This window comes from Lolium perenne, chromosome 7, assembly GCF_019359855.2.
Source record: "Lolium perenne isolate Kyuss_39 chromosome 7, Kyuss_2.0, whole genome shotgun sequence".
NCBI classification, from domain to species: domain Eukaryota; kingdom Viridiplantae; phylum Streptophyta; class Magnoliopsida; order Poales; family Poaceae; genus Lolium; species Lolium perenne.
The window spans coordinates 92,275,246-92,298,602 of NC_067250.2; the positions used below are offsets into that span (position 1 = coordinate 92,275,246).

A 23,357-nucleotide genomic window follows, 5' to 3' on the forward strand; every position below is an offset into this window, starting at 1 on the left:
TCATTCTATGATCTAAAGATGTAATGTGGTAGTGGATTTGAAAAAGGAATTGCAAGGGCTTGTGGCATGAGGAAGGAAACGAAAACAAATTAAAGAGGGAGAAAGGAAAGCGAATCAAAGGAGAAATTGCAAAAAAATACACACCTGGTGGCGGAGAGGAAGAAAGATACGGGGCGACCGCCTGGGAGAGATTGAACGGAAGGGGAGCACCGAGCAAATATCTTGGTAGCATCTAAATTAGAGTAGATTTCGGGACAACTTTTGTAATACAATTAAACTGAATTAATTTAACCACCAAAGCCAACTGTATATTGACGTGGCACTGCCTCATGTACGGTGTAGCGTGATGGAAACGGCGGAAAGATCAGCCAATAAAGGCACACATAACTATGGTTGATTAATGTGACAAATTTAAGAATCTCCAACCGAGTCTCCCAAAACGTTTCCCAAAGAATTTTAGGCGCGCCAGATATATTTTCGGCCCTAGTGGCGCGTCTTAAAGCATTCTTCCGTCCGCGTGTCCAATATGGTATCCGGCGCTCCGAACTCATCCCCGGTCCACAGGGGACACGCTGGACACAACAAGAAGCGAGGCTAGGAGTGGTGGGCCTAACACATCATTGACATGGAAGTATAAACCCATCGTCTACCTCTGGTCAAGCGACGTTAGTGGCCTGGCGTGTTTCCCAAGCGCTGCAGTGAAGCGTCCCGTCGCCCATGCCCGCGTGGCCATCCGTGTCGGTGTTATTGCGGCCAACGCCCCCGTTGCCGCCGATGTTTAAAAGGTCGCCCCCTCCTTCCTTGTCATCCCTTTCACATACCATCCTCGCCGCCGCCGCTCTCGACAGCGCCTCCTTCCTTCATGCCACCTTCCTAATCCGACAATGTCGTCGTCCCACAAGAGCATGCTCCCCGTGAATGGCTTCGGACGCGGCAGCCTCATGGTGGCGGAGGCATGGGCGATGTACCATGCGTGGTACCCTGTACCGTCGGACATGTGCCTGCCAAGCGGCGATGGCTGGAGGATGGCCGTCAATGGGATCGGCGTCCCGCCGCCGGGAACCGATCGCTAGAGGGACGCAATCAAGACCCATCGCGCTCGCCTCAGCGTTGAGGAACGCGCCGATCCGACCTAGGCCCCCACCGACAACGACGACTGGTGGGCGAACTTCTTCAAGGCGCAGTACGGCGACGACCTGAATAGCACCGAGGACCTCGTCGGCCATAGGAACACGTGGAACAAGGAGGGGCACACCCTTTTCTGGGGCGTTCCCGGCCGCACCCTCTCGGCCGTCGTCGACGGCATCCACAACGACGCCCGCAGCTGGAGATGCCACCTTCTCGGCCGCCATCTCCTCCGGCTTTGGTGCGCTGGCAACCGGGAAGGACGTACTCGTTCTCCTCCAAATCTTCTTCTTCGGGTCCGGCGCGGTCGACGCCTTCCTCCCACTGCGCCAAGCCGTATATCGTGCCGAAGCGCGAGGTGAAGGAGGATCCCGAGTACGCGACGCCGCCGGTGATTCGGAGGCGCGGTAGCAGCGACATAACTATCCTTGAGCCAGCGCGGCAGCAGCAGAGGCGCGCCGGCGACGCCCTCCTCGTTCCGAAGCCGGAGGTGAAGGAGGAGCAGAACGATGAGGAAGCGGCGAAGGCCGCACAAATGGCGGAGTACGAGCTACGGCAGCGCCTCATCGCCAGCAACGACGACCCCGAGGATTGCCTAGGGTTGCACGCGTCGTTCATGGCGTCCTTGAACGACAAGGACGCCCGGAGGGCGACGTCGACGTGGCGATCGCCATGTCCATCTGCGAGACTGGGATGCCACTCGTCGATGTCACCGATGACGGCGAAGCTGGGCCTAGCGGCGCGGTGAAGGACGATCCCGTCGACAAGCCCAACAAGCGCGGCAAGCAGGACGTCGTCGACGACGCCATGTACAAATTCCTCCAGTACTACGACGCTTCTGGGCACCGCAAGTATTGAAAAGACCGCGTCCTAGAAGATTTGGGAGAAAAGATGGGAGTCAATGGTCTTTTGTTACCGTTCATCTTTCTACTTTGGATTTTTAACTTTTATCTTTTAAGATACTAATTTATTATTTATGTATTTGTTTGGCCGTAGCGAAGCACGGGTATTATCCTAATATATATAAAATAATAATGATTTAAATCTTGATGCTATCCTGTAACCATGTAGTAACAAGAGTAGATTTAAACTCCCCTAAGAAAAGTACTGTACATAAATCACGTGCATCGCAGTTCGCATTGAAGATCACGGTGCTACCCCGGACGCATCTCGGCCGTCCATTCCCCATTTCCAATTACCCTGGGAACACTCTAGAAGCCCAATTCAGTTCTCTTCTTTAAACCCTCATCCCCTCTCCTCTCCCCGCATCATCTCGCCCTCGTGCTCTCTCTCTCTCTCTCTCTCTCTCCCGAACCTTCCGAAGTCCAAACCCTAGTGAAACCCAACCCGCAGATCTCGCCCCACCACCCGCCATGGACGACGACTTCGACATGCCCGCCGGCGACGACATGATGATGGGGGAGGACGGGATGGGCGACTTCGGCGGCGCCGAGGGGCCGGTGATGAAGGTGGGCGAGGAGAAGGAGATCGGGAAGCAGGGGCTTAAGAAGAAGCTGCTCAAGGAGGGCGAAGGGTGGGACACCCCCGAGGTCGGCGACGAGGTTGAAGGTATATTATACCCGCACCACTATTTAGTTACCCCCTCAAATCGCAGATTCGCCGTGCTGCTGCTTGATCCAGTGCTTGCGGTGCTCTGGGATTGGGATGTTTTGCTGTGAGATGCGGAGCTGGTGGTCGAATTAGGATAAATTCGTGGATAAACTATCTCATGCCGATGCCGTTGTCTGTGAATTTTGAATAATTTCTGGCGATGTTAGGCTAGTTTAACAAGTCTCCATGTGTTGAAGTCACTCGCTTACTTCGGGAGTAAGATGGTTTGTTGTGGGATGCGGAAATTAGCGGTGAAAATAGGAGAAAATTGCATGATTTGTCTCACGCTGTCATCTCTCAGCTGTGAAGTTCGAATCATTTCTGCCGCATTCCGCTTGTTTGGTACTTGATGTGTTCAAGCAGAGTTCGCTGTTGGTAGCTCTATTGTGTTGTTATTATGGTCTGCTGTTTTGAATAATTTCTGGCGATGTTAGGCTAGTTTAAGTCTTCATGTGTTGAAGGCACTCACCTACTTCGGGAGTAAGATGATTTGTTGTGGGATGCGGAAATTAGTGGTGAAACTAGGAGAAAATTGCATGATTTGTCTCACGCTGTCATCTCTCAGCTGTGAAGTTCGAACCATTTCTGCGGCATTCCGCTTGTTTGGTACTTGATGTGTTCAAGCATAGTTCGCTGTTGGTATCTCTATTGTGTTGCTATTATGGTCTGCTATGGAAGGAGAACTTATGCCTGTACTTTTTGTAGATGGATAGTGCTTGAATGAAGAGATAACGGGAGTTTTTTTCTTTTCTAAATGGGAGATCTAGTACTTTTGTCACATGACGTTTCAGCTACCGCTGTATGACTTATTGGGTGCTTGATAGGAATTTAATGTTCAATGCTAGAACAGATTATGCATATAATGCTTCATCCTTTTGGGTAAGAAATTTGATGATTAAAGCTTGGCTGATGTACCTTTGTGTTGGTATTTCAGTGCATTACACGGGCACCCTCCTTGATGGCAAAAAGTTTGACTCCAGCCGTGACCGTGATACCACCTTCAAATTCAAGTTGGGACAAGGTGCAATTCTTTCTCCTTTCATGTTTATGATATGTATTCTCATATTTGGATAAGGTTCCCCATATGATGTCATTGTGACCAGTGTTCTGCACATGCTTACTTTTGTTTCAGTCATAGTTTTAATGAATTTACATGTTTTGCATCACATAATCAGGTTCGTACTGTTTTCAAGTTCCATCAGTTTGCCAGTCTATTACTCTATGTTATTCTCAAATCAAAATAGTTATGAGAAAGCATCGAACATTTAGCTGGTGCATTACATAACAGTGGGTTCTGGGGTTTCTTATAGTTGTTTCAACTGGGAGATTATTAAGTGATCCTTCATTTGACAAATTTGTCTGGGACCTTTATAGCACTTGTGGGCTCTCTGGTGTATGGCTCCCCCATAATGTGCCAGTCTTATCCCCATTCAGGAATAGATAGTGGACTGTAGTGCTTGACACAAGTTGTTGGTGATTGATTAAATGCTAATCCAGGAAATAATATCTGTGCCAGTAGGGGATAATGTAGTTTCATTTTGAGTTTATTTAGTCATGTCTATATTTAACTTGTTGACGAGAATGGCAAGTTTGTTTCTATATATGGGGTAGGTGGTTTGTGCATTCAGTGTATACTCAATACTCAGTTTTTACTTTGTTGTCAACTTATGTACAGGTGAAGTAATAAAGGGATGGGATCTGGGTATCAAGACCATGAAGAAAGGGGAAAATGCTCTTTTCACCATCCCTGCTGAATTGGCTTATGGCGAAGCTGGTTCACCTCCAACTATTCCGGCCAATGCCACGCTGCAGTTCGATGTTGAGCTGCTTTCTTGGACCAGTGTCAGGGACATTTGCAAAGATGGTGGCATATTCAAGAAAATATTGAAGGAAGGAGAAAAATGGGAGAACCCTAAGGATCCTGATGAAGTATTAGGTAATCTTTGCTAATTGAAACAGCTTCCTATCACATGAATTTGCTTCTTTATTTTTGTAACTAACATGTTCTGGATTGCTAGTGAAATATGAGGCTCGGCTCGAGGATGGCACTGTTGTATCCAAGTCTGAGGGGGTTGAGTTTACTGTTAAAGATGGTGATGATCTCTCCCCCACTCTTCTCTACATATCCTGCGGGAAGCGCTTTATTCTGTCCCTGCCTCCTAACAAATATGAATCTGGTTTCAGGATACTTCTGTCCTGCACTGGGCAAAGCTGTCAAAACCATGAAAAAAACAGAGAAGGTGCTCCTTACGGTCAAGCCACAGTGTAAGCCATCTGATGTTAAACCTTCCATTGCAGGGTTTTTCCTTTCCTGGCATTTTTTAAGAACTTTGCAATTGGGTTTCATATCTAGCCTACCCCAACTTGCTTGGCAAAAAGGCTTTGATGATGATGATGATTTGCAATGGCAGATGGATTTGGTGAGATGGGTAGACCAGCAGCTGGTGAGGAAGGCGCCGTACCACCAAATGCTAGCCTTCTTGTTGACCTTGAGTTGGTTTCATGGAAGACTGTCACAGAAATAGGTGATGATAAGAAGATCCTTAAAAAAGTTCTCAAGGAGGGTGAGGGATACGAACGTCCCAATGAGGGTTCATTAGTTACAGGTATGCTTAACCTTGATGATTTTTGTTTTAACATGCCTGCACCTCTACGAGTCATTTCAGTTTGAGTATCAATAAATTGTCTTGTAATGAGTTATAACTAAATTATATGTTGCTGTTGACAGTCAAAATAACTGGAAAACTTCAAGATGGCACAGTATTCTTGAAGAAGGGGCATGATGAACAGGAGCCGCTTGAATTTAAGACTGATGAAGGTGCCTTGTCTCTTTGCTTTTATCTATGCTTATTTTTGTCACGCTAATTGATGATTGAACTTTACTGTGATACTGCAAGAGTAACATGTTCCTTTTTGTTTACTTTTTTTTCAGAGGCGGTTATTGAGGGGCTTGATCGTGCTGTGCTAAACATGAAGAAGGGCGAGATTGCTCTTGTCACTATTCCTCCTGAATATGCTTATGGTTCAACAGAGTCGAAGCAGGATCTTGCTGTGATTCCAGCAAACAGCACTTTGATTTATGAAGTGGAGCTTGTATCATTTGTAAAGGTATGTTTCTCTTTGAGATATGCATGTTGTGCACTCTTCTGCTTTAACATTCTGTGTGCAGTCAAAATTATGAGCATCTTCTTAATATGTAGGATAAGGAGTCATGGGACTTGAACAACGCAGAGAAGATTGAGGCTGCTGGAGTTAAGAAAGAAGAGGGCAATGCCTTGTTCAAATTGAGCAAATATGCGAGAGCTTCTAAGCGTTATGAGAAGGTCTGACATCTTCTATTTCACAACTGTAAAAATACTAGAGTCTTATGCTTCTACTTAGGTTGTCTTTCTTCTCTATGTTGCTTGTTTGGCTGATCTCAAATCTGAATAATTATAGGCTGCAAAATTCATTGAGTATGACACTTCGTTCAGTGAAGATGAGAAGAAGCTATCCAAGCAACTGAAGATCACCTGCAACTTAAACAATGCTGCCTGCAAGCTGAAGCTGAAAGACTATAAGCAAGCAGAGAAGCTTTGCACTAAGGTACCTAGATCTCCGATCTTGCGAAGATATGTCCAGTATTGTCATAAACCAAGGTAACTCAAGTGTTTTTGTTGACAGGTTCTGGAACTGGATAGCCAAAATGTCAAGGCTCTGTACAGAAGGTCCCAAGCTTACACTCAACTTGCTGACCTAGAGTTAGCAGAGATCGACATTAAGAAGGCACTTGAAATCGATCCTGACAACAGGCAAGTGCACAAGGGGTTTACTGAGTAACCGTGACTTGATAGCGACAATGTTGTACCGGCTTGAGTTTGATTTTGATGATGTCTTTCTTACTGACAGGGATGTGAAACTGACATACAAGACTCTGAAGGAAAAGATCAAGGAGATCAACAAGAAGGATGCCAAATTCTACAGCAATATGTTCTCTAAGATGACCAAGCCTTCAGGGGAAGAAAGCGTAAGCATCTCTGCATCTTTCACTGTTATAAGCTGCAGCTTTCTAATTTTGCTTTGATGCAACAATGGATCTAATTCGATTATCTCCTCAAATCGCAGAAAGCTTGAACTGGAGCGGTACTGAAGGAAGAATAGGAGTCTCAACTTGAGGAAGGACCCGGCTTGTCTGCTCGTTCTGTGGGCTGGTCTAAATCCGTGGTGCACACATGTGCTAGGAGTGGCTGGCTAAAAACTAACGAGAAATTTCAGTTTTGAGGTTGTAAGGCGATTAATGGGTGTTAAGAATTTGCATATTTGGACCTTACACATGATAGTGTGTGCTTTCTGGACAATAGCTGCCCTTTAGTTCAATATGAACCTGTGTTGTGAATTTGTGATTACCCTCCCCCAACAGCTTGCGCGCGAGCAGTAAGATTACTCAGTTCTACACTTACGCTTGTTTAACTTCAAATATCCGATAAACATATAAGCAACTATAACAGTGACACAATGTTGCTTTAAAATATATAAAATACTACCTCCTTTCCAAATTAACTAACACAGTTTTGGCTAGATTCTAAATTAACTAATGCAGTTTTGGCTAGATATGGATTTATGTTTCTATATGTATTTCCATGTGTAGATACATCCATATCTTAGATAAAGCTGTGTAAGTTAATTTGAAATTGAGGAGAAGATAATTTAAACATGTCCATTCAGCGTGTAAATTTTCATAACAAATCTTAAGTTTCCTCGACTGCATAAGCTCCGAAAATCACTATTTTAGGCACCGATTTACTGCTCATCCTCGGAGCATATACGTATCGAGAAGCCAAAACGCCTCCCCATAAATATTACCAGGTACTTCCTCCATTCCTAAATATATGACATTTGAAGAGTTTAATTTAAACTTCCAAAATGATTATCCAAACACAGGTCACGTGACTACCAAAGTTAGATAACCAGGCAAGTCCAAACAAATTGTGATGGCGTTTCAATGATTTAATAGGAAGTTTGATTCAAAATCGCACTGGTTTTAAACAGGAGCACATTTGAAACATTAATATCAGTGCGGGCACACACAAAACGAACCGGAATGACCATTTACAAACCTGAACAAGCCTACCACACCAACAACGAAAACTAATGTGAGCCAAACAGAGGTTTGCCTGACATGCCCAGATACTGAAAGACCCTGGGCCTGGTCAGTTGTTCATGGAGTGGCAGCAAATAAACGGCATCCACGGCTGTTTCTTCCCCTTCGGCGACTTCTCCACCGGCAGCAACCTCGCAGGAGAGTTCCAGTCCTGCTCCACAGAACCTGGCTTCCCGGGAGAAGGGTTATCCTTCGATGATCGGCGCCTGAATGACAGCACTCTGTCCTTGGTGCTGGTGGCCTTCTTTTCCTTAGTAGTTTCCATGCCTTTCTCGGAGAGAAGGGACTTCAAGGAGACATGGCTCTTATCTGAATCTATTGTCATTTCTTTGTCTGTGATCTCTTCATTCTGGTCGCCATTTGCACTCCCCGTGATTTTGATGTCTGCGCCGGTGGTCTCCTCCTCATGCTTCTTGTCTGCAACATCATCCGTGCTTTGTGCTGCAGCGATGTTATCACCAGCATGGAGTGCAGCGACTTCTTCAGCATCATCAGTGCCCTGTGATGTGTTATTCTCATGGGAACTAGGGTCCACCGCAAGGATAGAATTTGCATTGCTTCCGGCATCGGTCTTGCAAGACGCAGCGGGCTCTTCACTCTCCTTTTCCTTGACAATGTCAACGGTGTGTACCGCGTTGATCTCAGGACGATTAGGTTCTGCAGTTACCTCTTCTTCCTGCTTCTTTACTTCAACGACATCAACAGCGCCTACTGCATCCATGTTATAAGAGGCTGGGTCCTCATCCTTCTCTTTAACATTATCCGTGCCGTCCACCGCAGCATTAGAGCTGGGGACCTCACTCATGTCTACATTCTCCACCTTGTCATCATTGCTAGGGCTGTGTATCACGCTGATAGCATGAGCAGGATCTGTGGTAGTTTCTTCAATTTGCTTCTTTTCTTCAACATTATCTGTGGTGTTCATTATATCAGTCTCACAGGCAGCAGGGCCTCTGGTAGTTTCTTCATCGTGCTTCTCTAATCCAACATTGGCTGGGACATCCACCACATTTATCTCCTGAGCAGTTCCCACATATTCATCACTCTCTTCCTTTTCCACAACTATGTCTCTGCTGCTTATGACATCAACCTTGTAAGAAGCAGGATCTGCTACTACCTCTTCAATCAGTTCCTTTTCTTCAACGCTACTTGTACAGTGTAATACGCTGGACTCTGTAGGACTAGCTTCTGCAGTAATTTGTTCGATCTGCTTAATCTCTTCAGTATTTTCTGTACTGCACACTGCTTTAGTCTCATGAGAAGTGGTTTCCTCAGCGTCCACGCTTTGCGCCTCAGTTGTATCACGAAAATTAATGTCTGCACTAACATTCTCATTCGGTATGTTCTCGTCAAGATCCTCCTTGCTACTTATCACATTGATATCATGAGAAGTAGGGTCTGAGCTAGGCTCTACTAGGTCAGTCTGAGATGCAATGAAAATGGTACTTGGATGACTCGAATCACTCTGTATGCCATCTTCCATTGTCACTTCAGGGAGATCTTTCTTTGTAAGATCACCAGTATTATCATCAGGTCCTGTTGCAGTCCATGCAGCTTGGACGACCTCATCTGCAGAATGCACGTTGAATGTCAGTTCATAAACAAAAGGTCACACAAGACAAAGTATTTTTTTCCTATCACTAAAAGGACCCCTTCTTATACATCACCTATATAAACTAAGTGGTAGATATCTATTAACATGTTTTCACGACCATATGGTATCTCTTTGCTAGATTAACTTGTCAATCCACAAACACATATTGCTACTTGTACAATAACTGTGTTCCAATTTTACCCTAATGGCATTGCATAGCTTTTCTAGAAGATAGGGCTGCACGATTGGGCACTAAGGCCCTCTAATGAAGCTGTATAATTAAATTTCAAGCAGAGATGAGATTGACTTTGTGATTTTGATGAAACAACAACGACCCTAACAATGTCATCATATTTAGGACTACCATTATGACATATATTGCTCCCTATGAGCATAATGCACAAAGACGAAGTATGATAGCTGAACTAGCAAAAAAGCCCCCAACTAGACTTTACCACTTCATACCAAATTTTTGCAACCGAGTGAAAAGAATAGTATAAAGTACAGAATAGACGAACAACAACACAAAAATTCAAAATCTCACCTGCAATAGGATAACTTTGCCCTTCTTGAAGGTCCGCCTGCTTGGAGTTTGTCAGCTGTTCTGCTACCACAGAGGTAGGATCAGTTTGCTGCGGCATTTCGACAGCATCTGCTGCCTCCAAATGACAACCACCAGAAACAAGTTCAGGTAAATCAACACCGCTGGTATCATCTGTGGGGACATGCTTATCAGTAGAAGGCTCCTCACTCCCGAGTGCTTGCTCAACTGAGCCAGTTTCCTCCTTGGATTGAGTCTCTTCACCGGGGATTTGTTCTACCGTAACCACACCTAAGTTACTGGCAGTTATGTCTTCCTCAACTGTAGTAGCACTCTGCCCCTCAGCAATTTCACCAGCAGCGGCACCCGCTGCCACAGACTGACAATCTGACTTGCTTATTTCATCAGCAGAGAGGTCTGGACTGAACCTTGCACCATCTTCAGGCTCTGACTGATGCTGGGAAGCAGCGGAAGCATCCTGACTCTGACCAGCAGTAACATGTGATTCAGATGACGGCAGATCTTCAACATGAGGCGCATTTTCAGATAGCGGAATTGCAACTTCAGTCTGAATCTCAGCTCCATTAGCCTTAGGAACCACTTCAGAAGTGACATCATTGATGGTGACTGGGACTACATTGCTATCAGGAGAAGTGTGCACTGCCAAGGAAAGAAATCCACAGGGTAAATCAAACACAGTAGTAATATAGTTGTAATGCATCGCAAGAGAATAACAGTGGTGAGATGAGCATTGAAGAAAGTGTACACATATTGTACCAGCAGTGAATATTTAAACGGACCTAGACTTTGTGGCAGCGACGTTATGCTGCCAGCTCAGGAAGGAGACAATTACACAAGATGCCTAGTACTAGTACCAAGCGTGAAGCTGCCGGCCTCACTTCTAATCTACTAGACCGCATAATTCTCCACCAAACTTTGGCGTGTATGTATGATGTACACACAAGGTTTGGGAGTTCCAAACCATCATTATCCCGAGGAATGTTATCCTAATCCGAAGCTGACAAGTACGCAATCCGCCGCATTATTGCGAACGCTACTCGGGAAGACAGGAAACCGCTGTGCTCCAGCCTGGACTGTCAGTACGATTTCGTCGCTGAATTATGGAAGCTCTCCTCTGCACATGCGAAATTGAGTAGCGTGGGTGGAAAAAAGAAGTAGCAGCGGCGAATTCCCCACCGAATAATTACGGTTGGCAATTTTTTTTGTGACAAGGTAAAAAATTAGCGGGGATGTTTGGGGAGAGCTAATTGGAACAGACCTCCGTTGTTGTCGCCGTCCACGACCGCGTTCGCGGCATCCAGCGCAGATCCGGGCAAGCCGGCGCCGGAATCCGAAGCAGCCGCCGCATTTCCCTCTCCTGCCTCGGCTTCGCGCTCATCTAGGTCTGGGACAGACACGCAAACGCATCAGGCCAAGAACACAGCGGACGAAGCAACCAACCTGAGACAGGGAGGAGGTAGTGTAACCGCGCGGTACCTAGGAGCAACTTCTTGCCCTGGCGCTCCTCCACCGCCTCCTCCGCCGGGGCGGCGGCGGCAGCGGGCGGCGACTTGGCGCCTCCGCCGCCGCCGTTACCGCAGTTCTTCTTGTGCGCGCGGCGGTGCTTGGCGCTGGGGTGCGCGCTGGCGTACTTGTACCCGCAGAGGTGGCAGAGGTGGCCGCCGTCCCCTCCCCCTGCGCGCCGGGAACCGCCAGCCACCCCGTTAAACCAAATCACACCAAAGGTCCAAAGCAACCAAAAAGAAGAGCAAGAACCGCCGCAATGCGGGCTCACCGGAGGCGGCGCTCTTCTGGGCCGCGGTCTCCATGGCGGCGAGGCGAGGAGCGGTCTCGGTCGGTCCGGCGGTGCGCTGCGCTGCGCTCGGCAATGGCGGCGGAGGGGGAGTAGCAGTAGTAGGAGTAACCAGCAGTCTCGAGTGCCGCGTGACTGGCCGCGTTGGGGTCTTGTGCTGCGGGTAGGGGCAACCCACGCCGCCCGGGCCCACCTCCCGGGGCCCACGCGTCAGCGATAAATTAACGGTGAGCCGCGGTGCAGGGCCCCCCGGTCGTTTCCGTGCGGTTGCGGCCTTGCCCGTGCTTTCCGCGCGGGAGATCTGGGCCGTCGGGTGCGGATTGGATGGGAAATGGACGGTGAGGATGCGGGTGGTGATAGGAGGTAAAAAAGCGGCCGAGATTCCTCACAGGCGCTGGGGGGGCCCACGTGGCCGGCAACGGCAAAGGAAGGATTCTTTGCTCCGAGCAGGTCACGAAACCTGCGCCAGGGGTCGCCTATCTTTCTCACCCGCTTTGTTCCTTGTCAATTTTTGGGAAAGAAATTCTGCCGTCGCCCATGCGTCTGAACTATCGTGCAATATCGTAACGTAGGTTTTTCCATGCATCCGCGAAGAATGTGCAGGTTTCGTGCAGTGACGGAGGTTTCTTTTCCGTGTGACGGAATGACCAGACTACAGATAAAAAAAAATCTTCTTTACAAAACGAATAATCATCAATGTATGTGTAAAAACACTACTCCTCATATACATCATCCCAGGCCAAAAAGGACTCCAAGTCTCCAACGGTGATGTACATGCAAAAACAGCCAAAAATATTACATCACGTTAAGTATAATTTGCAACATGTAATTCAAATATATATCACACCTGGTCGCGTAAAAAGGTCATGCATGCATGCCTCCCCAATTGCCACTTTGTCTTCCTCCCCCTCCCCCTTGCCCATACGACGCGATGCTGTGGCGGCTCGACATGCCGCATGGCCCGGTCAACTCCCCCGATGTGCAGAGCCCCGAGGAGGCGGAGTTCCCCATGCCGCCGTTCGGTGTCATCCGCAACGATGATCTGGAGCGCCATGTCCGTTGTGAGTACATGCGGATGTCCATCTGCCAGGGCCAACAAGGTGGCCATGGCGTGGTCCCATGCCGCTCACCAGGAGCTCGTGCAGGCGGAGCTGGACTTCTACGCCCACTTGGTCGTGAAGCAAGTTGTTGCTACCGGCGGAGCTTCTAATGCTGTAGGTCCTTCGGCATCCACCTCATCTGCCGATTCTTCGGCCGTCGTTCACGAGTTCTTGTCGAACATGGAGATGGACACCAACTTTTGGGAGTCGATTATCCACGAAGCCGATGAGGATTCGGAGGGCGACGAGTTTTGGGACTAGGTTTCTAGGTTGGAAAAGTGTCGAGTGTCGAGTATCGAGTATCGAGGGTCAAAGTGTCGAAATGTCAAAGTATATATGGAAAACTATCTAGAAAAGAACTATCGGTGTCGAAATTGCAATGTTTAATTATTTATTGACGTCGAATTTTATTTAAAATACGCCAAAGTTTGAACTTTATATAAATTTTTGTAGCACATGTGATGTGATGTATTATGCATGATGTAAAAATTAAGAAAACTAGCTAAAATAGGTGATGTATAATTACATTTTTGATGTATTTTACATCGCCGGTGATGCTCTCACTCACTTGGGCAAATGTGGCGATGCGATGTTACCACGTCAGAGGCACGGTTGGACGAGGGCCTACTGCATGTGCTCACTGCTGGCAGCTTCCGACCAGCCGTGTGACATACAAGCTGATTGGCTCCGAGGACGGACGCAAGCAATGCAATGCAATGCAATGGTGGCGTCGTGATTGAATCATTGGAAGCTGCCAGCCAGGGAAGGGCGCAAACGGCGTGACTGAATCATTGGATGTGTTGTTACACGGGTACTAAACATTTTTTCGGGGGAGAGACAAGTACTCAATCCCATGCATTATTGGCCCTTTGGACCGGCCTTTTCCTCCCCCTTTTCATGTCAACTTTGCTGTGGACCATTGCATCATCTTTACGCAGCTTGAGCAAGGGTTAGAAGATATGTACTCGACACGTTGCGGTAGATCTTACTGAGAAAGATATAATTTGGACGGTTCAGCCTGTCGTCGAACTGTTGCGTGTGCTCATTGCCGATCTACATCTGCCAATTCGTCTCTTTGCTAGCTACCTTGGTTAACAACGTTTTGTTACACATGTGGATTTTGGAGGAACGGGGAAAACCTGTTTTTAAAGTCAACTGCACCTAATGAGTGACATCACTAGTGATGGCATCCATGTGGTGAACAATTCTTTCATAAAATTATAAAACAAATTTGAAACATAATTGAAACATAACTGAAACACGAATATTTTTGTGAAACAAACTGGAGTGACGTCAAAAGTGATGTCATCAGTTTCACTTTTAGTCACAATGTTTCATAATATTTTTCATCTATCACTTTTGTTTCATAAAAGTTTCACTTGTGTCTCAATTATTAGTTTTATATTGGATAAATATCAAAAGGCTCACCAATCTCAAAGCAGGGACTGAACGGTAGATATGACAACGGTAGGTACCGTTGCCGTTAAAATCGCTGTGTTCGGAGGAATGGTTCCTCGTATCATTGTAAAAAAAAAAAACTAGGTTACGTGTTAAATAAGATGGGAACAACCCCCATGATGGCTTTTACAGATGTGGAAACGATGAGATAGAGTACTAATTCCATATGTTACAAGAGAGAAAACAAAACGTTTAATACCGCCCAATCTAATCCTTGGAACTCTTGGAGAGGTTTAGATTATACTTGAAGTCCTCAAGGTACTATAGTGACTTGGTAAAGCCATATGAAATTTGATCTTTACTAGAGATAAATCGAATGTTCAGTAACTTATTTGCAACTCTTTTGCGAACAAAATGAAGATCTATCTTAGTATGCTTGGTAAGAGCATGGAACATTGAATTGGCAGATAAATATATAGGCCCTCACACCATAGACAAGGTTGTTCTTTTAGAAGTAATCCCCAATTGTTTGAGCACAACCTCTAACTAGGTTAACTCAGCGATGGCATTGACAACTAATTTATAATCAAGCTCACTACTAGAACGAAAAATTGTAGCCTCCTTACGAGCACTTCAATAAATTAGGTTGGGACCCAAAGAAATATAGCAACGCCACAGAGCGTTTGTCATCAAGATATCCGACTCAATGCGCATCAGAGAAAGCCCTAAAAAGGGTAGAAAGGATTTTTTTTTGGAAAGTGAGACCAACTTCTATATATCGCATAATCCGTTTGGCTACCATCCAATAAGCAACTAAGGGCATGTACAATGGTAGAGAAGGCATGCCTTCTCTTACAGTTCCATGTCATCTAAAGAAAGCCGTGGAGATAAATCATGCAATGCATTATCTCTTATTATCATCCCTAGCAATTAATGATAAATAATTAACTTTTAGTAAGAAATTAATTTGCTAAGGGAAGACATATCGTACAACGCATAAAATAGCCTTCTCTAGAGATGATCTCTTAGCTAAGGGTGGCAACCTTCTCTTTTTTACTTCTCTCTCGTCCAACTAAACAAAAATTCTACGTGGCTAGGCTAAGAGAAGGCTGACGTCACCCCATTGTACATGGCCTAACACACCTTATTGACTGAAAATGAAAGATCTAGGTGTTCAAGCGTTAAATATTGCAAGGCATCAATGATGCTTATGTAGTAAGTACCATCTTCAGGACCAACGGTTGTGCCGTCTATAGGGAGATAATATCTCCGAAGAAGATAATGATGTAGGACATGGTCTTGCATGCCTAGTCGAGTAAGAAAATCAGCAACATAATTCTATTGAGTTAAGATGAGTGCGCCATTTATTTTATTGACTTCAATTCCCAAAGAGAAGTGAAGATCTCCCAAATCGTCGAGGGCAAAATCATGACCGAGGTCCGTAAGACAACAAAAATCGCCTTGTTTGAAAAACTAGTAACAATGGTGCAATAAATAAATATTGACCTCATACTTGTGGTAGATAAATAGGGATGTATCTGCTTTAGATGATATGAAGCCAAGTTCATGAAGTTTGGAGCTGAGTCAAGAATACCAAGCACGACAAACTTGCTTTAAACCATATAGAGCTTTGTCAAGTATGCAGCCGTGATGTGGAGCTAGAGGATTTTCAAACACATGAGGTTGTTTCATATACACTTCCTCTTCAAAAACGTCATGTAAAAATACATTCTTTATGTCTAGCTCACGTAAGCTCGAGCCACAAGGGATAGAAATAAGTAGCACAAGGCGAACAATAGAAATTTTTATCACATGACTAAACGTGTCCTTGTTGAGTGCAGAGCACATCGTTGGGGAACCCAAAGAGGAAGGTATGATGAGCACAACAGCAAAAAATTTCTTAGTAAGAAACCAAGGTTTAATCGGCCAATAGGAGAAAGAAATCATTTCTGAAGGTGTTGCTAGCTGACTTTTGGCGGGGCGCACTACCGGCGTCAGCAACAACGTGGAACCTGCACACAAAACAAACAACTTTGCCCCAACTTACAGTGAGGTTGTCAATCTCACCGGTTTTGCTGAAGACAAAAAGATTAACCATATAGTGTGGAAAGATATGTTTGTTGCAGTGGAATTAAAGAGAACAGTGATTGCAGTAAGTAAACAGAACAGGTGTTTGCAGTAGATGAATTTATCAGTGTAAAAGAAAGGACCGGGACCCACAGTTCACTAGAGGTGTCTCTCCATAAAGATAAATAATATGCTAGGTAAACAAATTACAGCTGGGAAATTGGTAGAATAAAGACCATACATGACAAGATGATTACTATGAGATTCATTTGAGCATTACAACATAATACATAGACCGTAATCCAACTTCGTCTATGATTAATAATCCACCTTCCGGTTAGCGTCCGCACCCCTTTCAGTATTAAGTTGCAAGCAACATATTATCGCATTAAGCAAAGTGTATAAAGTAAACAATATAATTATCCTTAGATAAAGCATTGTTGTTTTCTCCCTAGTAGCAACAACACATCTACAATCTTAGAAGTTATTGTCACTCTTACATATTACTAGAGGCATGAACCCACTATCGAGCATAAATACTCCCTCTTGGAGTCACAAGCACATACTTGGCCAGAGCATCTACTAGCAACAGAGAGCATGCAAGATCACAAATAACATATGACAAGTATATAATCAATCTCAATCATAGTATTCAATATTCATCGGATCCCAGCAAACACAACATGTAGCATTACATAAAGATGATCTTGATCATGATAGGCAGCTCACAAGATCAAAACATCAAGCATAAATTGGAGAAGACATCCATCTAGCTACTGTTATGGACCCGTAGTCAAGAGATGAACTACTCATGCATCACTTCGGAGGCTGGCATGGCAATGTAGATGCTTCTGGTGATGATCTTCCTCTCCGGCAGGGTGCCGGGAAGAACTTCAGAACCCTCCCGAGCTAAGGTCGGCGATGGCGGCCGCGACGGAACTTTTCGTGGATGGAGGCTCGGGTATTTAGGTTTTTCCCGAACAAGTGAATAAATAGGCGAAAGGGCGAGGTCGGTGGGTGCCCGAGGGGCCCACACCACCCCTAGGAGCGGACAGGGCCCGAGCCACGCCTAGGCCAGGTGTGGCCACCTCGTGGCACCTATCTCTCCTCCGGACTCACTACAAGAGATGGGACATTTGTTGACGAAAACCCTGGTGACGAAAATGCATACCGTCATGGATGTGTCTTATAGGTGACGAATTCATCTTTCGTCAAGCATTTAAGGTAATGCTTGACGGTATGATTTTTCGTCAACAAAAAATCGTCACCCATTACCCAAGCGGGAAGGGCTTCCATCGTGTCTGTTAATAGGTGACGAAATCAAAGATCGTGGTGTATGTAAACCGTGATTTGCATATAAAATGGACCCACATAGCAGGTCAATAATACTAAGTTACTTTATTAAATGTTATTAGTTTTTTATATCATGCGTTACCCACTTGCCAGGAACATATTTAATTAAGTAAAAAATGTGGTTTGGAAGAATCGAACCAGGGCTTTGGCGTGACCGACGCGGAGTGTTACCGCTAAGGTAGATATGGAATTTTGATCTGGATCCGTAACTAGTCTATTCTACATATTTATTTCAATGGTGTGATCTAGATGTTACGACATAATAATTCCCTTATTAATATTTATGTCGGCCGAGGGTGCCTCGTTTAAGTCGCGCCGCTAGCAGACACGGCCTATATAGGTGATCTTGCTAACAGTCGAATCGACTAGGGTTCTCGTCGAGGTGAGAAGAATTCCGTGAAGGCTCCATTGTGGTGGCGGCGAGACGCATCATCGGTGAGTTCTCATGATTGTTCGTTAGGTCTAGATTTTTTAATCAGTTGTCAAGATCTGTTCTGAAGAACGTTGGCATGTTCTTAACTGAATTGTAGGCAATGAATCGAAGTTGGATAACTGATGGCACCAAGAAGTTCACAACAAAGTACATGGCAGGTGTTAGGGATTTCATCAAGTTTGCGCGAGAACACTTGGACAATACAGATGAACCAATCTTGTGCCCTTGCAAGGACTGCCTAAATCTGATACGTCAGGATATAAAAACGATCGAGGATCAACGCAATTGTTCAGGTATGTCCATGACGTATACAAGATGGACTAGACATGGGGAAGGTTTTAGTGATGACGAAGGGCGGGATAGAAACGATGATGGTGCGTATGATAGTGACAACGATGAAGAGGAAGACAATGGTGATTGTTATGTTGATGATTCGTCTAGTATGATCGATGAACTGCAGAAGTCTGGAAATAAAGGTCCTGACCTGCCAAATCTGTATGCTAATCTAATTGAGTCAGCGAAAAAAGAACTTTATGAGGGATGCACCTCTTTCACTAGGTTGTCGTTCATTATTAAGCTCCTTCATGTCAAATCATACAGCCGGATAACAAATAGAGGATTTGATCTCTTACTTCAGCTTTTACGTACAGCTTTGCCAGATGTGGACTTTCCCAAATCATATGCTGATGCTAAGAGTGTTCTTTCTGATGTTGGGCTTGGTTATGAGACAATTCATGCATGCAAGTTTGATTGTTCTTTATTTTGGGGAGATCACAAGGACGATACGCACTGCCATGTTTGTGGATTATCAAGATATAGAGACCCTACTGGAAAAAAGAAAATCCCTCACAAGGTGTTAAGGAACTTTCCTATAATTAAAAGGTTGCAGAGACTATTTGTTAAAAAGGAAATGTCGACACATACTAGATGGCACAAAGAGAAGAGGGTTGTTGAGCCCAATGTACTGAGGCACCCTGTTGATGGTGAGGCATGGAAGCACTTTGATGGCAGGTTTGATTGGTTTGCTAAAGATCCTCGTAACATAAGACTAGGTTTTGCCACAGACGGCTTCAGTCCCTTTGGAAGTATGAGTAATCCTTACAGTATGTGGCCTGTTTTTGTGATTCCTTACAACTTCCCACAATGGATGTGTGATACGTCTCCGACGTATCGATAATTTCTTATGTTCCATGCCACATTATTGATGATATCTACATGTTTTATACACATTATATGTCGTATTTATGCATTTTCCGGCACTAACCTATTAACGAGATGCCGAAGAGCCGATTCTTTGTTTTCTTGTTTTTGGTTTCAGAAATCCTACAAAGGAAATATTCTCGGAATTGGACGAAATCAACGCCCAGGGTCCTATTTTTGCACGAAGCTTCCAGAAGACCGAGGGGGAAAGGAAGTGGGGCCACGAGGCGCCGCCACAACAGGGCGGCGTGGCCCAGGTCTTGGCCGCGCGGCCCTGGTGTGTGGGGCCCTCTTGTGGCGACCCGCGTTGACCTTCAGCCTACTTAAAGCCTCGTCGCGAAACCCCCGATGCGAGAGCCACGATACGGAAAACCTTGCGAGACGCCGCCGCCGCCAATCCCATCTCGGGGGATTACGGAGATCGCCTCCGGCACCCTGCCGGAGAGGGGAATCATCTCCCGGAGGACTCTTCACCGCCATGGTCGCCTCCGGAGTGATGAGTGAGTAGTTCACCCCTGGACTATGGGTCCATAGCAGTAGCTAGATGGTCGTCTTCTCCTTATGTGCTTCATTGTTGGATCTTGTGAGCTGCCTAACATGATCAAGATCATCTATCTGTAATTCTATATGTTGTGTTTGTCGGGATCCGATGGATAGAGAATACTATGTTATGTTGATTATCAATCTATTACCTATGTGTTGTTTATGATCTTGCATGCTCTCCGTTATTAGTAGAGGCTCTGGCCAAGTTTTTGCTCTTAACTCCAAGAGGGAGTATTTATGCTCGATAGTGGGTTCATGCCTCCATTAAATGCAGGACGATGTGAGAAAGTTCTAAGGTTGTGGATGTGTTGTTGCCACTAGGGATAAAACATTGATGCTATGTCCGAGGATGTAGTTATTGATTACATTACGCACCATACTTAATGCAATTGTCTGTTGTTTGCAACTTAATACTGGAAGGGGTTCGGATGATAACCTGAAGGTGGACTTTTTAGGCATAGATGCATGCTGGATAGCGGTCTATGTACTTTGTCGTAATGCCCAATTAAATCTCACTATACTTATCATATCATGTATGTGCATTGTCATGCTCTCTCTATATGTCAATTGCCCGACTGTAATTTGTTCACCCAACATGCTATTTATCTTATGGGAGAGACACCTCTAGTGAACTGTGGACCCCGGTCCATTCTTTTACATTAAATACAATCTCTTGCCAATACTTGTTCTCTTGTTTTTACGCAAACAATCATCATCCACACTATACATCTAATCCTTTGTTACAGCAAGCCGGTGAGATTGACAACCTCACTGTTTCGTTGGTGCAAAGTACTTTGGTTGTGTTGTGCAGGTTCCACGTTGGCGACGGAATCCCTGGTGTTGCGCCGCACTATACTTCGCCGCCATCAACCTTCAACGTGCTTCTTGGCTCCTCCTGGTTCGATAAACCTTGGTTTCTTTCTGAGGGAAAACTTGCTACTGTACGCATCATTCCTTCCTCTTGGGGTTCCCAACGGACGTGTGCTGTACACGCCATCAAGCATTTTTTCTGGCGCCGTTGCCGGGGATCTGAAGAAAAGCTACACCACGGAAATTGCCAACTCCCACGGCAACAGCATTTTTTCTGGCGCCGTTGCCGGGGAGATCAAGACACGCTGCAAGGGGAGTCTCCACAATCCAATCTCTTTACTTTGTTTTTGTCTTGCTTTATTTTATTTACTACTTTGTTTGCTGCACTTAAACAAAACACAAAAAAATTAGTTGCTAGCTTTACTTTATTTACTGTCTTGTTCTCCATATCAAAAACACAAAAAAATTAGTTACTTGCATTTACTTTATCTAGTTTGCTTTATTTACTACTGTTAAAATGGCTACCCCTAAAAATACTAAGTTGTGTGACTTCACAACCACAAATAATAATGATTTCTTATGCACACCTATTGCTCCACCTGCTACTACAGCAGAATTCTTTGAAATTAAACACCTTTCTTGAATCTTGTTATGCGAGAGCAATTTTCTGGTGTTAGTTCTGATGATGCTGCCCATCTCAATAACTTTGTTGAACTATGTGAAATGCAAAAGTATAAGGATGTAGATGGTGATATTATAAAATTGAAATTGTTTCCTTTCTCATTAAGAGGAAGAGCTAAAGATTGGTTGCTATCTCTGCCTAGAAATAGTATTGATTCATGGACTAAATGCAAGGATGCTTTTATTGGTAGATATTATCCCCCTGCTAAAATTATATATTTGAGAAGTAGCATAATGAATTTTAAACAATTGGATAATGAGCATGTTGCACAAGCTTGGGAAAGAATGAAATCTTTGGTTAAAAATTGCCCAACCCATGGACTGACTACTTGGATGATCATCCAAACCTTTTATGCAGGACTGAACTTTTCTTCGCGGAACCTATTGGATTCAGCTGCTGGAGGTACCTTTATGTCCATCACTCTTGGTGAAGCAACAAAGCTCCTTGATAATATGATGATTAATTACTCTGAATGGCACACGGAAAGAGCTCCACAAGGTAAGAAGGTAAATTCTGTCGAAGAAACCTCTTCCTTGAGTGATAAGATTGATGCTATTATGTCTATGCTTGTGAATGATAGGACTAATGTTGATCCTAATAATGTTCCGTTAGCTTCATTGGTTGCTCAAAAAGAACATGTTGGTGTGAATTTCGTTAAAAATAACAATTACAATAATTCTAGGCCATATCCTGCTAATGGTAACTCTTATGGTAGATATGTTTCACCTAATGAGGAAAAGATGTTAGAAATTGAAAGATCCACCAAGAGCTTTATGCAATCAAAATATGAGCAAAATAAATTGTTTACTAAAACTATGAATGAACAATCTACCTTGTTGAAGAATATAGGAAATCAACTTGAAAATCTGAATATGGAGATTTCTGGGTTGCAAACTAAACTTGCAAATGCTGAAAACCGAATCTCATACATGTCTCCGTCACAATCTTCTTTAATTAATAAAATGGCCGCTAAACCTGAGGATATTGAAAATAAAATTGTTACTACAGCAAATGCCATCCAAATTAGAATTAATGAGAATATGAGATTAATGGCCGAATTGCATGCTAGGTGGGAAAGAGAAGAAAATGAAAAACTAGCTAAAGAGAATAATGTAGCTAAAGTTTGGACTATTACCACCACTAGCAATGCTAATGTTCCACATGTTGCTGCACCTCCTACTAATAATGGTGAAAGAATTGGTGTTGGCAATGTTTCCACTTCTAATGCAAAGCACCAAAACTGCACTGAAAGCTGCACTTTTGTGATAAAACTGCTGAAATTTTTTCCAACATTGGGGATGATGATCCCATTGCTGTAGATCATAATGGTTTGGATTTTGATGATTGCCACATCTCTGAAGTTATAAAGTTCTTACAAAAACTTGCTAAGAGTCCCAATGCTAGTGCTATAAATTTAGCCTTTACAAAACATATTACGAATGCTCTCATAAAAGCTAGAGAGGAGAAACTAAAACTTGAAACCTCTATTCCTAGAAAGTTAGAAGATGGTTGGGAGCCCATCATTAAGATGAAGGTCAATGACTTTGATTGTAACGCTTTATGTGATCTTGGTGCAAGTATTTCTGTTATGCCTAAGAAAATTTATGATATGCTTGACTTGCCACCATTGAAAAACTGTTATTTGGATGTTAATCTTGCTGATCATTCTAAAAAGAAACCTTTGGGGAGAGTTGATAATGTTCGCATTACCGTTAACAATAACCTTGTCCCCGTTGATTTTGTTGTCTTGGATATTGAATGCAATGCATCTTGTCCCATTATATTGGGAAGACCTTTTCTTCGAACTGTTGGTGCCACCATTGATATGAAGGAAGGTAATATTAAATATCAATTTCCTCTCAAGAAAGGTATGGAACACTTCCCTAGAAAGAGAATGAAGTTACCTTATGATTCTATTATTAGAACAAGTTATGCTGTTGATGCTTC

At 44.4% G+C, this 23,357-nt stretch overlaps 2 protein-coding genes across 2 annotated transcripts; one reads left to right on the forward strand and one right to left on the reverse strand.

Moving 5' to 3' along the window:
• Positions 1-2,395: 2,395 nt before the first annotated feature.
• LOC127316660 (70 kDa peptidyl-prolyl isomerase) lies at positions 2,396-7,113 on the forward strand. The gene is made up of 13 exons (XM_051347106.2): positions 2,396-2,694; positions 3,671-3,757; positions 4,412-4,672; positions 4,755-4,829; positions 4,921-5,001; positions 5,148-5,342; positions 5,465-5,554; positions 5,669-5,844; positions 5,937-6,059; positions 6,175-6,321; positions 6,400-6,527; positions 6,625-6,742; positions 6,841-7,113. The coding sequence occupies exons 1-13, from the start codon at positions 2,499-2,501 to the stop codon at positions 6,847-6,849; spliced, it is 1,686 nt and encodes a 561-aa protein (XP_051203066.1). The 5' UTR covers positions 2,396-2,498; the 3' UTR covers positions 6,850-7,113.
• A 605-nt stretch (positions 7,114-7,718) lies between these two features.
• LOC127316659 (uncharacterized) lies at positions 7,719-11,961 on the reverse strand. The gene is made up of 5 exons (XM_051347105.2): positions 11,807-11,961; positions 11,509-11,706; positions 11,291-11,416; positions 10,015-10,671; positions 7,719-9,445 (listed from the first exon to the last, which is right to left on the reverse strand). The coding sequence occupies exons 1-5, from the start codon at positions 11,838-11,840 to the stop codon at positions 7,926-7,928; spliced, it is 2,535 nt and encodes an 844-aa protein (XP_051203065.1). The 5' UTR covers positions 11,841-11,961; the 3' UTR covers positions 7,719-7,925.
• Positions 11,962-23,357: the final 11,396 nt, after the last annotated feature.

Coding starts and splice junctions, on each gene's coding strand:
- LOC127316660 (XM_051347106.2), top strand. CDS start 2,499: ATGGACGACGACTTCGACATGCCCGCCGGCGACGACATGATGATGGGG. Junction 3,758..4,411: donor CAAATTCAAGTTGGGACAAG/GTGCAATTCTTT, acceptor ACTTATGTACAG/GTGAAGTAATAAAGGGATGG. Junction 4,673..4,754: donor GGATCCTGATGAAGTATTAG/GTAATCTTTGCT, acceptor CTGGATTGCTAG/TGAAATATGAGGCTCGGCTC.
- LOC127316659 (XM_051347105.2), bottom strand. CDS start 11,840: ATGGAGACCGCGGCCCAGAAGAGCGCCGCCTCCG. Junction 11,707..11,806: donor CCAGAAGAGCGCCGCCTCCG/GTGAGCCCGCAT, acceptor CCCGGCGCGCAG/GGGGAGGGGACGGCGGCCAC. Junction 11,417..11,508: donor GGGCAAGAAGTTGCTCCTAG/GTACCGCGCGGT, acceptor TGTCTGTCCCAG/ACCTAGATGAGCGCGAAGCC.